Raw genomic sequence first — 15,659 nt, 5'->3', positions numbered from 1 at the left:
GTCTGTAACTCCTTTCACATATGGTAGAAATGCAGGTTGTCGCTCAACTGTGGGTGGCTTGGTACGGCTTCTGCGATGCTGGCGAGGCACGGGCAGCTTGTTCTGGTGGAGTGCAAGCTTGACCTGACGTAGCTCGTCCTCTAGGTGTTCAGCATCGCAGAGATGGTGGGCTCTCTGAAACAAAGATTTGCCAACGGTAGCTAACTGACTAGGGTGGTGGTGCGAGTCACCATTGAGGTATTTGTTGGTGTGTGTGGGTTTCCTATAAACTGTGTGACTTAATGTATTATCAGGATTCTTGATAATAAGGATATCAAGGAAAGCTAAAGAATTATTTGCCTCTAATTCCATAGTAAATTGAATGTTTTTATTTATAGAATTAAGATGTACTAAAAATGCAGATGTCAGATCACTAGGTAATATTGTGAAAGTGTCATCTACGTACCGTTTATAAAACCTAGGTGTTATTGGTCCGGAGCGAAGAGCCCTCTCCTCCAGGTCTTCCATGAATAAATCGGCGACCACGGGGGATACTGGAGAACCCATGGCTACCCCGTCAACTTGTACATAGAATTCATCATTCCACAATAAATAACCTGATGTGAGGCAGTGATGTAACAGTTTTGCATATTCAATAGGCATGTTGTGTGTCTGTAGCTTCCTCTTAACAATTTCGATGCAGTCTTGTATGGGTAAGCATGTAAACAATGACTGGACATCAAAACTAACCATTTTTTTTTTTTACGCGATTCATCCGTTATAATTAGTTTTATTTAAATGTGTAATAATCGCGAAAATTTAAGACAACATTATGTGAACCAGTACGGACTGGAAACATCAAATCAAATTCGCCGGTTGGAGTACCTAAAAGTCAAACATGCCCGATTCGTAACGTCCATGAACTTCCTGAAAAGATGCCGTGACCATAATCTTATTCCGGTTTGTGTAAGGATCGCACCTAAGAAGGACATAAGGCATGGTGATAAAATACTCAATCAGGCAAGTAAGAAATTATTATTACAACTCATCCGAGAACATCGATTTGACGCGCGACGGTTAACGGATCAAATTGACAACCTAAGTAAAGAACTCGAGTCGCGATTATCAAAAACAGATTGGCAAAAATGCAACGATTTTACCAATAAACGAGCCGCTACAAAATATAATAACTTAAAATTAAAACAAATAGAAAAGTTCGAAAAACTCAGCGGGGTAAAATCAAATTATAACAACTTCAATAATGGCAACACCGGGGAAATTCAAAAACCTGCGCGTACGTCACTTGTCAATCTGTCAAAACAAAGTTTAGATGAATCGACTGTTGCGGTATTAAATAAAGGCTTAAATTTTGCACCGGCTCCATCCAAAATACCGTTTGAAGACATTATTTGCAATGTGGAGGAGTGTCTTTTCAAAAATAACATCACAAAGGAAGACTCGGAAGCTATTCGACAGGACATCTCGAGTGTTTTACGTCGAAGCCGGCCACCGAAAAGAAACCTTACTCGTGATGAAACTATTGCTCTGAAGAACCTACGCAACAATAAAGACATTACAGTCCTCCGAGCAGATAAGGGAAACGCGACCGTTGTGATGGATACGTGTGATTATAACCAGAAAATTTCCGCGATTCTATCGGATGTTAAAACTTATAAAAAAGTAAATAAAGATCCTACAAATAATATTCTTAAAAAGACATCCGCGTTAATATCAAAACATCAAGAGAAATTAAATCTGGACAAAAAATCACTCGTGCCTACATGTGCAAAGCCGCCAAAACTGTATGGGTTACCTAAGATCCATAAAACTGGTGCTCCGCTGCGTCCTATTGTAAGCCAAATCGATACACCAACATATAGATTGGCTCAACACATAGCAAGGATATTATCACCCCTCCGAGGACACACTGCGGCGTATGTCAAGGATTCTTACCAGTTTGTTGGTGAAATCAAAGACCTTAAATTAACCAACAACGAGAAAATGGTTAGTTTTGATGTCCAGTCATTGTTTACATGCTTACCCATACAAGACTGCATCGAAATTGTTAAGAGGAAGCTACAGACACACAACATGCCTATTGAATATGCAAAACTGTTACATCACTGCCTCACATCAGGTTATTTATTGTGGAATGATGAATTCTATGTACAAGTTGACGGGGTAGCCATGGGTTCTCCAGTATCCCCCGTGGTCGCCGATTTATTCATGGAAGACCTGGAGGAGAGGGCTCTTCGCTCCGGACCAATAACACCTAGGTTTTATAAACGGTACGTAGATGACACTTTCACAATATTACCTAGTGATCTGACATCTGCATTTTTAGTACATCTTAATTCTATAAATAAAAACATTCAATTTACTATGGAATTAGAGGCAAATAATTCTTTAGCTTTCCTTGATATCCTTATTATCAAGAATCCTGATAATACATTAAGTCACACAGTTTATAGGAAACCCACACACACCAACAAATACCTCAATGGTGACTCGCACCACCACCCTAGTCAGTTAGCTACCGTTGGCAAATCTTTGTTTCAGAGAGCCCACCATCTCTGCGATGCTGAACACCTAGAGGACGAGCTACGTCAGGTCAAGCTTGCACTCCACCAGAACAAGCTGCCCGTGCCTCGCCAGCATCGCAGAAGCCGTACCAAGCCACCCACAGTTGAGCGACAACCTGCATTTCTACCATATGTGAAAGGAGTTACAGACAGGATTGGCAACATCTTGAAGCGAGCTTCGATTAAAACCGTTCACAAGCCTCATAAGAAAGTGAGCCAGTTCTTGAGACCTATCAAGAGTAATATTCCTTTACAAACTGCAGGAGTATATAAACTCGAATGTGAGTGTGGTTTATCTTACATAGGCCAAACAAAGAGAAGCATCGGTACCAGGGTCAAGGAACATATAGGAGATGTCAAAAATAGGCGTTCTTCAAAGTCTGCAGTCTGTGAACATGCTCTGGATAAACCTAACCATTTTATCCGATTTGATAAACCACAGATCCTCGCTAGAGAACACAGATTCATTCCTAGAATGATACGCGAGGCTATTGAAATTCAAAAACATCCGAACTTCAATAGAGAAGATGGTTGGAGACTTTCTAACACCTGGGATCCACTTATTAAAAATTTAAAATCCCAAATCCAACAGACTGCAAGACCTAAAGATACAGTTAGTGCCTTCTGCGTGCAACCGGAACGTTACTCAAGACATCAATTGAGAAATCGTTGGCGGTAGTTGTTAATAATATTTCCTTTGTTCTTCAAATAGACAAATGTCATCTTAGTCTACCCGTGACCACGAACACTGCAAAGTGCTCGAAACGTCGGGATGTTTAAAAATAATTAATATACGCGATTCATCCGTTATAATTAGTTTTATTTAAATGTGTAATAATCGCGAAAATTTAAGACAACATTAAACTCTCTCCTTTTATCAATTCTAGATTACGCAGATGCAAGCTATCCTGATCTCACCGAGGACCAACTGAATAAACTTGAGCGACTTCAAAATATTGCTATTCGATTTATATTTTGCCTACGAAAATATGACCATGTCTCCGAATATCGTTCAAAACTCAAGTGGCTTCCTATACGTCTTCGCCGGAACTTACATATTCTTTCTCTTCTGTACTGTGCGCTATTTAACTATAGTTTTCCTACATATTTAAAAAATAAATTTGAATTTCTTGGTGATCCTTTGTTTTTAAGATCTAAGTGGTACTGGTGGTGGTGGTGGTGGTACACTTAAAATGCCTGTACACAAAACAAAATTTCTAAACAAATCGTTTACTGTACAGGCCATAAGGTTATGGAATGCCCTTCGAGTAAACATTAAAAAGGCTCCATCTATTTCAGTTTTTAAAAGAGCCGTTAAAAACTATTACCTAAATAATAATTTAGACGACTTTAATTAATTATTTTATATAACATTTATTATGTAATTTTATGTATTTTTATATCATTTTATTATCTTAAGTATGTATTAGTGTATGATAGAGATATATATTATTTATATATAATATATATGTATATATTTATATATATATAAGAAGTATAAGTATTAGTGTGTAACTATTTGTATGTAAGTTTATGACTGCACCGCCTACGCCGATGGTTTTGGATTCTCCCTTTGATTGGGTTGTCTGGAAGAGATGGCTAAAAAGCCATAAGTCCGCCCATTGTACAACACTTTTAATGTACTTCTTTTGTTTTGTTTTTAATTCTTTTTTTTTTTTTTTGTATTTTATTAATTTTATGTTACTTTCTTTTTTGTTTCTGTTTGTGGTGTGCAATAAAGAATTATAAATAAATAAATAAAAGAAAAAGCAAGGATAAGGCCCGTTATAAACAGGCAAATATTTAAGGTAAATCTGAACACAATGTACTCCCTATAGAAATAGCAGATATACCGACAAAAACTCATTTAAAAAATATAAAACGACCTCCATAGGTGGTGCCTTGTTTCGCTGCTGTGAATTTCTCTGAGCCAGGGCCTTCATCTAGAAAAGATTAATGAAAATCCTGGTATATTTCCTGTAAAACTAGGAAACGCCTATATACAGCAAGTCAAGTGGCTTTTAATTAAGATTATAGGCTTAGATAGCATAAAAGATGCAGTTAAATATAAATGGGTATTTAGAGTTCTTACAAACGTTAGAGAAGCATAAGCAATTAACAAACGAATATTTAGGTTTAAAAGTTCGAGCTGATTATCTTCGACACCTTTGCATAGTAAAGTTAGAATAATTAGTAACAGTTAAGCGATTTAAAAGAGGTTTAATAAACCCACTCACATCTCTAATAAAGTTATTACAGGTAATTTGGATCATGAAGATGCTATTAAATATGAAAAACTAATTTCTGAGGTCCAAAGTAAGGAGCAAGGAATAAGTAAAAAGGTTACATTAATTTCTAAAATTCTAGACCATTTCTTAAATTCAACAGATACAATCATAGAAAATTCTCGTATGTTAGATACACGCCTACAATGTCTCGAAGGAATTTTTGAGGATTTAGAGCAAAGTGAAATTAATTATCAGTATTTCACGTAAGCCTTAAGTCTTTTTAATCAATTTATAAATAATTTCCGCTCCATTCTTGATAAGCTTAGTGAATTAGAAACAGCTATAAGTTTAAGTAAAATGTCTTTATTACCTAAGTCGATAGTAAATTCTACAGAGCTATTACATTTATTCCAAATAATTAATAAGCATGATAACCTTATGTTTTTTGTAAATGAACAAAATTTAATTAATTTAGAGGAAACTTTGACAGTAAAAGCTTACCTTAAATCAAACCAGATAACGTTTTTAATTGAAGTACCATTAACTGATAATAAAACCTACACCTATTATAAATTGTACTCCTTACCTATACGTAGTGAAACCAATAACCTAACCTATATAGTAGTCCCCGAAATCCTTTCCTATTAGCGAGTGGAGTAAAATACCAACCGATAATACGAGCATGCAAGGATATTACCAAAGGCCAATTCCTGTGTTACACTGACGACCTAGAAATGTATCCAAAGAAGACCTGCATAGAGCGACTAATCCAGCATCAGTTTAGTGACTCAATCTGCATTCAACACCCAGTTAATATTGAACCACTAAGGGTCCAGAAAATGGTTTTAGACAAATGTATAGTATATAGAAAGCAAGAAGTCGTCATCGCACAAAGCTGTGGAAACGACATCATTAGACAGCTTATTCAGGGTACATACATAATGAGTATAAATGAAAATTGTTATGTCGACCTGGGTATTCTGCACATAGAAGGACGACGTTTAAAGGAAACCTATTTTTATCAACCGACTCCTATAATTATTTTGCCAAATTTAAATAAGAACCATATTAGTGCCGCGAATTTAATGAAAATTAAACAAGTGAAGCTTGATGACGTAAAATTTTTGAATCAAGTGTTAAAGCAAAGTGAAAGTGCATTATCCTATGCTATAAGTTCATTTCAACCATATTCTATAAGCTTAGCAACCATTCTTCTTTATGTTATAATTTTTATAGTAGTCTTATGTTTTGTATTTTACTATTATAAAAATGTATTCTTCAAATTATGTAAAAACCGAAATCTACGGTTGCCTAACAAAGGCTAACCCAACAACACCGTTTCTGCCGACTAAGGAATCTCTGGGAACCAAACCTTCCGTGAGTTTCCAGTAACTTGCTGATTCCTTAAATTTTACATTGTATAGTTTTTAGCATAACAAATCATTACATGATATTATTCATTTTATAATTAAGTTTTAATTTCTTTTTAAATTCAATTTAATTTTTAAATAAATTTTTACAAACTCTAATTAAGGCTCCCGAAACTTGACTAATTTAATATATTGTCTGAGTTGGCTCAGACATCAGAAGTAAAACACAACCAATATAATTATAATCATTTTTATTATAATAGTATATGTCGGCGCGAAACCACGAATTTAAAAAAAAAAACACGTGTCCAGGAATGATTATTTTAATAACAATAATAATTTAAAACTGTTTGATTTTTAAATTAATATTTTCTATTAAATTGTGAAATATTAGTCTCAAAAATATTTTAATGTTTGTAAACAACTGTTATCTTGAGTGAACAAGTGTACCCACCTATTTTTGTTATAAAAGATCAACCGCCCGTCGGTATCGACAGACTTGGTCGAGCCGTCGGAGCGATCGGACCGTCTCATATTGGAATAAATCAGAGAATCAGGAATATTTCCTGAGTTTTATTTCATACCGTCGAAGATGGTTAAAGATCGAAACCCTGACACTCGTGACGTCAGCTATGCTGACGTCATTTTTTTTAAAAACGGGCTCGGACATGCCTCCTCCGTTATCAGAAGCGGGATCGGAATCTCTATAAAGCTTTATAATAATACTCAAGATACCAATTGAGAAATCGTTGGCGGTAGTTGTTAATAATATTTCCTTTCTCCTTCAAATAGACAAATGTCATCTTAGTCTACCCGTGACCACGAACACTGTAAAGTGCTCGAAACGTCGGGATGTCTAAAAATGTAATTAATATACGCGATTCAAATCCGTTATAATTAGTTTTATTTAATTGTTTTATCCCCTTTTTCACACCACCCGTTTTCTTTTGTTTAGTCCAAGTGTGTAATCTTTTCATTTTAATGTAACTAATTAAAGCACTGTAAAATATTTTCATTAGGTTTATTTCTTATATTATAAAAGATGCTTTTAATAACTTCACATAATTTATGTGAACATTGACATATATATTCCTTTGGATTCTTTGAGTTCTTATAATGTGTTAACTCACATCATTACCTTTAGAATGTCATTAAAATGCACTTAGTTAACACAATGTGCATTCGCAAAATCAACGTTACAGCTAAACCCTGCAAAAATTAGATGATCAACACTTTTGGCATCTTTTTTTCGTTTTCGTGTTACTACACTCTTGGCAAAACTGTTCAAAACACCATTTCCTGTAGAAAGCCTTCAAAAAGGTACTCGGCTAACACTATAAGCATAAGTAAAACTTATGTTAAAACTTGAAACTTCATAAGAGAGTTATGCAACGATTTTAGTATCTGGTGTTAGGACACACTTGACTAACTCTGTTATGCAACCCATGCCTGCAGCTCAAAGTTATCACAACACCTAAAGATCTATAAGATACTTCACAGCAACCATTAAGTAATAATAAACATCAGTAAGTATCAGCGGGCGCTTTTGTAAAGATTTAAGTGTTACAGACAGGTTAAAGCTATACAGCTTGACTCCAGTAACTGTAATTAACATTATTATTACTCTCAATATTGTATAACATCATCCATTATAGCTCTAGAACCACTGTCGGAGTGGAACTTATTTTTTAACTCATCCAAGCTATAACTGAGATTATTATAACACAGTTCAAAAGATTAAAGTTTTAAACAAGCCTGTAACTAACGGTATAAAGTTTGTAGGGTACGCATTAAAAACATTTATAAATAAAATTTTAACAAAAAGAAAAACCGACTTCAAACAAAACAGTATTTTAAAATAAATTAAAATGCGCTAAAAAGTAATAAAAATAATTGCATATTTAACATATTTTTGAGAGTCCTCCTAGGTAAAATGAAATGAAAATATTAGACTACTTAAAAGTCGATTTACGATTATATAACGTAGTTATAGTTATTGTTATATTTGGAGCCGGTGTCAGCCACAGGCACACGCTTCAACAATCAAAAGTAAGAAGCGATACGAGCCTCTTGATTGACCCAGTATAATATCGTATAAAAGGTAATTTGTAAGAAACATTTCTTAAGGGGACTACAGGAGCTAATTGCCCTTGAGAATCACGCGCACACACTTACACTAACGACAAAAACGGCATGTCCGCGCACTACGCTTAGCGAGGCGGCGAGGTTACGCCTGAATATTCCAATAGATGGCGCCGAACCGCCGCGCGCCGCGCCGAGCGAAAGCGAAGCGAAGTCAATTCTATCAATTCTATCAATCATAGATTTCATAAAAATAGACAGGACAACAGAATTATTTTAATTTCTTTGTGTCATTTAAAAAATTATGATAAAATTAAACTGAATTAATTAAACTTAAATTATTATTATTTTATGTACAGAAAATAGTTAATTTAAACATTTTTTTCTTTAATTTTTACTGTATCAATTCAATTAGTTGTAATGCTAAATATTAAATCGTACCTATTTTTAAATTTTGTAAGTTTGTTAAGCGATTTATTAAATAAAATTGGAACTGTTCGTAATTTGTACACTGACAAAAAGCGTAGAGTTTGTTCGTTTTACTAATATCGGTACACAAAGAAAAAAAATTAAGTTAAAAAAGTCAGCATCAAAAAGTTACTATAAAAATAATATCGTCAAGTCGGTTTAGTAGAATTATTGGTTAACTCGGTCAATCACAGTGGGTTTAGTCATAAATCTCATAAAAATAGTTTGGATATTAGAATTATTTGTATTGTTTTTGACTGATATTTGAAATAAAACTGATTCAATTAAATTCAAATATTTTTATTTATTTTTGGTTTAACAAAAAAACAAAAAAATTTCGTTTCAATTTTTTTATTAAAATATTTTTTTTAATTATTCGTTCGTCGTCGTTCGTTATTAAAATATCTTGGATACTTGCAATCAATATTTCACCCACTTTCACTGAAGCTACGAGCTAAAATTTTTCAATTGATACTATTTCCAATCTTTAAAAAATATTGAATTACGTATATGACACTTCTAAATATTTTAGTTCTTTGGTTCACAACAATTACATATTTCAAGATGGCCCAGTGGGTAGAACGCGCGCATCTTATTGCGGGTTCAAACCCAGGCAAGCACCACTAAATATTCATGTGATGTGCTAATTTGTATTTATTTATTTTTTTTATTATTAAATTTCATCCATACATAACTATATTTCCTATTATAAACAAAATTGATAAAATTAAACTCTAACGTAATAGAAATATTTTCTTAATTCTGGAAAAATAAATGCATAGTTGTTAGGAATTAAATTTTAATAATTATAAAATATATATATATTTTTAAATATAGTCCTTTAAAAATAATAAAATTTTAGTTCAGAGTGTGGGGATCGAACCCGCACATTTATATATATATATCTAATCATTATTTATATATATATATATATATATAAATAATGATTATTGGAAACATTTATTAAAAACAATGCAATTAGTTCGCATAGAATCAGATTTTTCGACAGATTTCTTACAGTCACCATGGAGTATTTGGTCAATGCAAGCAAGTCCAAGAAGAATGTGAACATTCAGTGAACGCCGTAGAGTGGTACTTTCGGGAAGATGCAAGAAGTCCTTGGCGATATATATATATATATATATATATGTAATTAGACCTCAAGAAAGAAAGACTCCAATACACATCATTATTATTCAATTGGCTTAGTGATACGCCAAAGGTTAATACAGTTTTTGACCGTTCGAAGAGCAGCAAATAATTCTTCTTTTAGCTTCACCTTTGTAATTCTAATTCTGAGGAGCACGTTAGCGATACTCGGTCGAATCTTTTATTTATTTGGATATTTGAGTCACCTACCGTAATGTGGTTATGTTTATATAATTATCATAGTCGAATATTATAATCAACTAGCTACCCACCCCGGCTTCGCACGGGTGCAATACTGATACTAAATATACTACAGAATTTGTTTATTTACGACATCACATCGCAAACTTCTAAAATTATCAGTGTTTCTTTACTATATTGTTCATCTATTATATACACAAGTCTTCCTCTTGAATCTATCTATTAAAAAAAATAGCGTCAAAATCCGTTTCGTAGATTTAAAGATATAGGGACAGAGAAAGCGACTTTGTTTTATACTATGTAGTGATGGAACTCCTATACGTCTCACAATTAGGGTACGATGTGGGGCAGAATTTCTTATTTTTATTTTTTATTTAAAATACTTTATTGCACAACACATTACACGACAATGGGTAATAGAGAGACAAAAAAACAACAAATGGTGCGCAAAGGCGGTCTTATCGCTTATAGCGATCTCTCACAGACAACCTTTGGTGACAGGAACTTAAGACGAGAGAACAGGTAAGTGCAAATAGAATTAATAGTTAAGAGATAATAACTATAATTTAAGTAGACTAATATTGCAGTATAATAATAAACTACATCCAAATAATACACATATAATAATATAATATACATATAATATATATCAATATATATACATAATTATAAACTACATATTATTTCATACTTACATACATTCTTGGGATATGGACAGATAATAGTTTTTCAAGCGATGTTTAAAGATGGACAAGGATTTCGATTGCCGAATATCGTTGGGTAGTGCATTCCAAAGTTTGACGGTTTTCACAGTAAAAGAGCTACTGTAAGTTTGTGTCCGGCTGCAGGGCGTTACAAGCTTAGTATCGTTACTAGAACGCAGGTTGAGTATACTGTCACACCCAAGAAATTTGAAGCGTTCTTTCAGGTAAGGTTGTGTATGTTCAACATATAGCAAAGAGTAAAGAAGAGATAAGGCGTGCAAATTTCGTCGAAGCCTGATTGGCAGCCACTTTAACTGAGACCGATACTGCGAGACATGATCGAATTTACGTAGACCAAAGATATATCTAATAGCTAAATTCTGCAGTCGTTCTAATTTGTTTAGAAGGTTCTCAGTTAAGTCAGTGTAGCAGGCGTCGGCATAATCCAATATTGGAAACAGGAACGAATTGGCTAAGTTGATCTTAGCCTTGATTGGCAGTAGATTTTTCCATCGCCTTAAAAAACCAATGATGGCATACATCTTACGGCTTATTTCTGCAACCTGAGGGACCCAGGAGAAGGAAGCATCCAGAATTAGCCCAAGATTTTTAACCGTTTCTTGCAGTGGTAATATGTGGCCATCAAACATTATTGGAGGTAGATTTTTGTCTTTAATCCTCGACAGAAGCTTAACACTGCCAAAAACAGCTACCTGTGACTTCCTCGGATTCACTTGGAGCCCGTAAGATCTACACCATTCACAGATTTTTGCCAAATCATTATTCAACGTTGCAACAGCCTTGTCGATACCGTCCAAAGGAGCGGTAACATAAATTTGAAGATCATCAGCATATAGATGATAGGAGGAAGAGATAAGTGTGGAGAGAGTATTGATGAAGATAGAAAAGAGAAGGGGAGACAGTACACCACCTTGCGGGACACCAGAAGGAATATCTAAATAAGTCGAGATCTTACCATTCGCCTTTATGCATTGCTGTCTATTGAATAGGTAAGAGCGAAACCAATCTACAGCAGTAGGATCTATGTTTAGAGATCTTAGGATTGCCAAACATATATCGTAGTCAATACTATAAAAGGCGTTTGAAAAGTCTAGGAGAGCTAGAGAGGTTACAGATTTATTATCAATTCCACAGCGTATATCGTCACATACTTTAGTGAGCGCAGTAACTGTACTATGGCCTTTTCTAAACCCAGATTGGAAAGGAGAGAGGATTTTGTTAATTGAGAGAAATTGGTTCAGTTGTAAATGAACAACACGCTCCAGCACCTTTGAGAGAAAAGGAAGAACAGATATGGGTCTAAAATGAGAAGGTAAAGAAGGATTGGGAACTTTAGGAATAGGGATCACTACAGCTTTGCGCCATAGAGATGGGAAAGTACCAGTTGATAAGGAATAGTTAAATATATGACATAAAGCAGGTAAAATGCTATTAAGGGTAAGGATAATCAGACTTCGACTTATTCCATCACAACCAATTGAGTCTGATTTGATGCTAAAGATGTGCTTCTTTAATTCGCCAATGGTGACAGAACTGAATTGGAAGGAAGGATTATAAGGGGTGGGCAGTGTATTGAGATAATTGATTGTATTAAGTTTGTCTTGTGCATTTATAGAGGAAGAAGAAATGAAATGTTTGTTAAGATCATTGAGATCGAAGTTAAAAGAAAAATTTTCCCGTTGACGCCCAATTCCCAATGATTTTAAAAACCGCCAACTTTGGATGTATCGCTATTCTCAATAGCATTTGCAATAAACTTACGCTGAGCATCACGGCAGAGCTTATTACAACGATTTCGCAGCTGTTTATATTTTTCCAGGTTACTGGTTGTCGCATTTCTTTTATATTTGGCCTTCGCAACATTGCGTTTGACCATGAGTGTTCTAATGTCCTGAGTTAGCCAAGGTGCTGGTAAATGCTTAAGCTTTATAGGTCTCAACGGAGCATGTTTATCTAATAAATCAGTTAACAAAGAATTAAAAATACTCATTTTTTCGTCAATTGAGCTGGCATTATAGATAACAGTCCAGTCAATATTGTTCAAATCACTCATAAAATTGGTGTTATTGATCTTTTGGAAATTACGCCGCATCACTATTGTTGGTTTTGCCCGCGGAGGCCGAATTTTATAGGATAAATAAACTAAGTCATGGTAAGAAAAAGCTTCAGCGGGGAACTGACCATGAGTGTCAACATGATTAAGAGAGGAAACAATCATTAAGTCCAACAGCGAGGGAGAACAATTCGGAAAGAAATGAGTTGCATTCGTTGGGAGTACATTAAGGTTGCAGCTATCAACTATATACTTTAAGCGTCGGGCACGTTGGTCATCCTTAAGTAGGCAGGTGTTGAAGTCGCCCATAATTATCGTGTGATCAACGGATGTACTAAATTGCTCTAATAAATTTTCAAAATCATTAAAATAATTAATATTGAGTGACGGACTGTAAAATACGCCCAGTAGTAGTTTGATATGTCCGAATAAGACCTCAATAAATATATGTTCCGATGACTCAGAGTATTGTGAAGGAGATTTATTTAAAATTGTAAAAGGGATGTGGCTGCGGAGATATATAGCTACACCACCGCCACCTTTACCTATGCGGTCATTCCGGATCAGGTGGTAGCCAGGCAAACAGTAAGAAGTTGAGGGTAAGCTTGGTTTCAAAAAAGATTCGGATACAAGAATGGCATGAATATTTTGACTATCGAAGGAAGACAGGAAATCAGAGTAATGTGAAGGAATACTCTGCGCATTTATATGCACTACATTAAAGTTTCTAGAAAAACCGGAGAGATTTGATTCTAAAAGAGAATTTAGAGGAAGAGAAGCACTATGAAAACTATCATCACTTGATAATACTGAGTCGCTATAGTAGGTACTATTATCATTCAAATCGCTTACGCTGTAAAGGTTTGAAATCATACTATTCATATAAATAAATAATTGATGTATATAAATATATATGTATTAATTAAAATAATATATATAATAGAAAAAATAATTATAATAATACTAAAATACCAAATAAATCAAACTACTAATATTAAGTTCCCGCCAGCAATTTGTGAGTAAGAAATTACAAAAAAAAAAAAAGAAAAAGTAAAACAAATATACCTAATATTATTATGAACATTATCACATCACATCGGATATGAAATTAAGAAATAGAGAAGTAATAATAATTTAAGTAACATAATAAATAATTTTGTAAAGGCAACACAACGTAACCAATAAAACACAAAACACGATTTAAATCCTAATAGTAAATGTTATAAAAAGAAAGAAAAAAAAATAATAAAACAGTACTTAATAAAATAATGCTAAGTAGATATTATTTAAAAAAAAAAGAAAGAATGTTAAATAATGCAATGCTATATGACAAACTGCAATAGTCCAAAACCAATTACTAAACGCAAATCAAACGTCAGATTGATGACATTAACATTATACCTTCAGTTATAAAATTATACCGACATGTTTACAAATACAAGTTAATACTAAACGGAATCCGAAATATAATTATAGTAATATGATCAAAGTAATGAAACTAAAATAGAATAACTAAACAACTTATGCTAATGAATAGTAAAAACAAATTGAAGGATCGAGGACGAAAACGCGGTCTAACAATACTATAGCTTACTTTTTAATGGTTCTCTTGCTTCGTATGGCCAGAGTTGAATTGGCAGATTTTGGATTTGAATCGGTGGAACTGGTTCCAGCAGCAGCTACAGCAGCAGAGTTAGTTGCCAAGGGAATGTCATTCGGTGTGCGATTGATTGCGTTGACCTCTGCTGTTGTGACAATCCGGTGTCGTTTACCGTCTGACCCGGTAACGACAATAACACCATCCTTCGTCCAGCATTTAGAAACTCCGTACTTCTGTCTTGCTGCCATAAACAGATCATGCCTCTCTTTAGTAAGGAACTCCGACAGAGTCACACCAGTATTTTTAAGAGACGTTTTCGAGTACCAGATTTTATTTCGAAGCATTACGTCACGGAATTTTACAAGAATACGTCGAGGCTTATCTCTGGAAGAGTGACCTAATCGCTGACAACGACTGAGCTTGTCTATCGTGAATTCTGGTACCTTAAGATGTCCTGACACAACATTTGACACTACCAATGGCAAATTCTCTTTTTTATCCTCGGAAACTCCATGCAAGAGAAGCATCTTCCTTCTGCTTCGCATCTCCAGCTGGTTGTATTGCTTCGATAGGAGTTCCACTTGCATCTGAAGACCTTCCAATGCAGACAGAACAAAGATTCTGAAGGCATTAAATTGGGCTGCAATGTTGGAGTTTGGACTCATAGCCGGGATAGGACTCTGAAGAGATTTTTGAAATTCAGCCATTCGTGTATTAAAGTGTTCGGTCAGGTCCTGAATTGAGTGTTTGATGGACTCCATAGTGCAGTTACTAATTTATAAATATATTTATAATATATATTTAAATATATGCTCAATGTTCTCGGTTTTAGTGGCTATATCAGTGCTATGGAGATTAGCTGGCAGGTAGGAAACAAACTTAGCACATTTCTACTTGTGAATTATTATTCATCCAATTTATATTAATAAAATTTATAAGAGCTCAAATAAAAACGGGTACACGGGTACGGGGACACCTACCCGAAAAAAAAAACTATTACTACTTTAATCAAATTTTGTGTATGTGATGTGATGTCATATGATGTACGACATATATTAGCTCTTTTTCAAAGTCTTTTTGCTAAGTTCGATTACAGCTCTTTCGAGGGATCCTTGTAGTTTATGCCGCATGACGTATTAAAGCCGCATTTTCGAAAGTCTATTTTTGCTTTATTCGCAAGTTTCCTTTGAAATTGTCCTCGAAGTAGTTTCTGACTCATATA

General features: G+C 34.4%; 1 protein-coding gene across 1 annotated transcript; it reads right to left on the bottom strand.

Moving 5' to 3' along the window:
- Nucleotides 1-14,175: 14,175 nt before the first annotated feature.
- LOC124542675 lies at nucleotides 14,176-15,295 on the bottom strand. Its single transcript, XM_047120601.1, has one exon. The coding sequence runs from the start codon at nucleotides 15,196-15,198 to the stop codon at nucleotides 14,428-14,430; it is 771 nt and encodes a 256-aa protein (XP_046976557.1). The 5' UTR covers nucleotides 15,199-15,295; the 3' UTR covers nucleotides 14,176-14,427.
- Nucleotides 15,296-15,659: the final 364 nt, after the last annotated feature.

The sequence above is a fragment of the Vanessa cardui genome, chromosome W, assembly GCF_905220365.1.
Source record: "Vanessa cardui chromosome W, ilVanCard2.1, whole genome shotgun sequence".
NCBI lineage: Eukaryota > Metazoa > Arthropoda > Insecta > Lepidoptera > Nymphalidae > Vanessa > Vanessa cardui.
The sequence above is the reverse complement of the archived record's forward strand: the minus strand, read 5'-3'. Positions and strand labels throughout refer to the sequence as shown.

Coding starts and splice junctions, on each gene's coding strand:
- LOC124542675 (XM_047120601.1), bottom strand. CDS start 15,198: ATGGAGTCCATCAAACACTCAATTCAGGACCTGACCGAACACTTTAAT.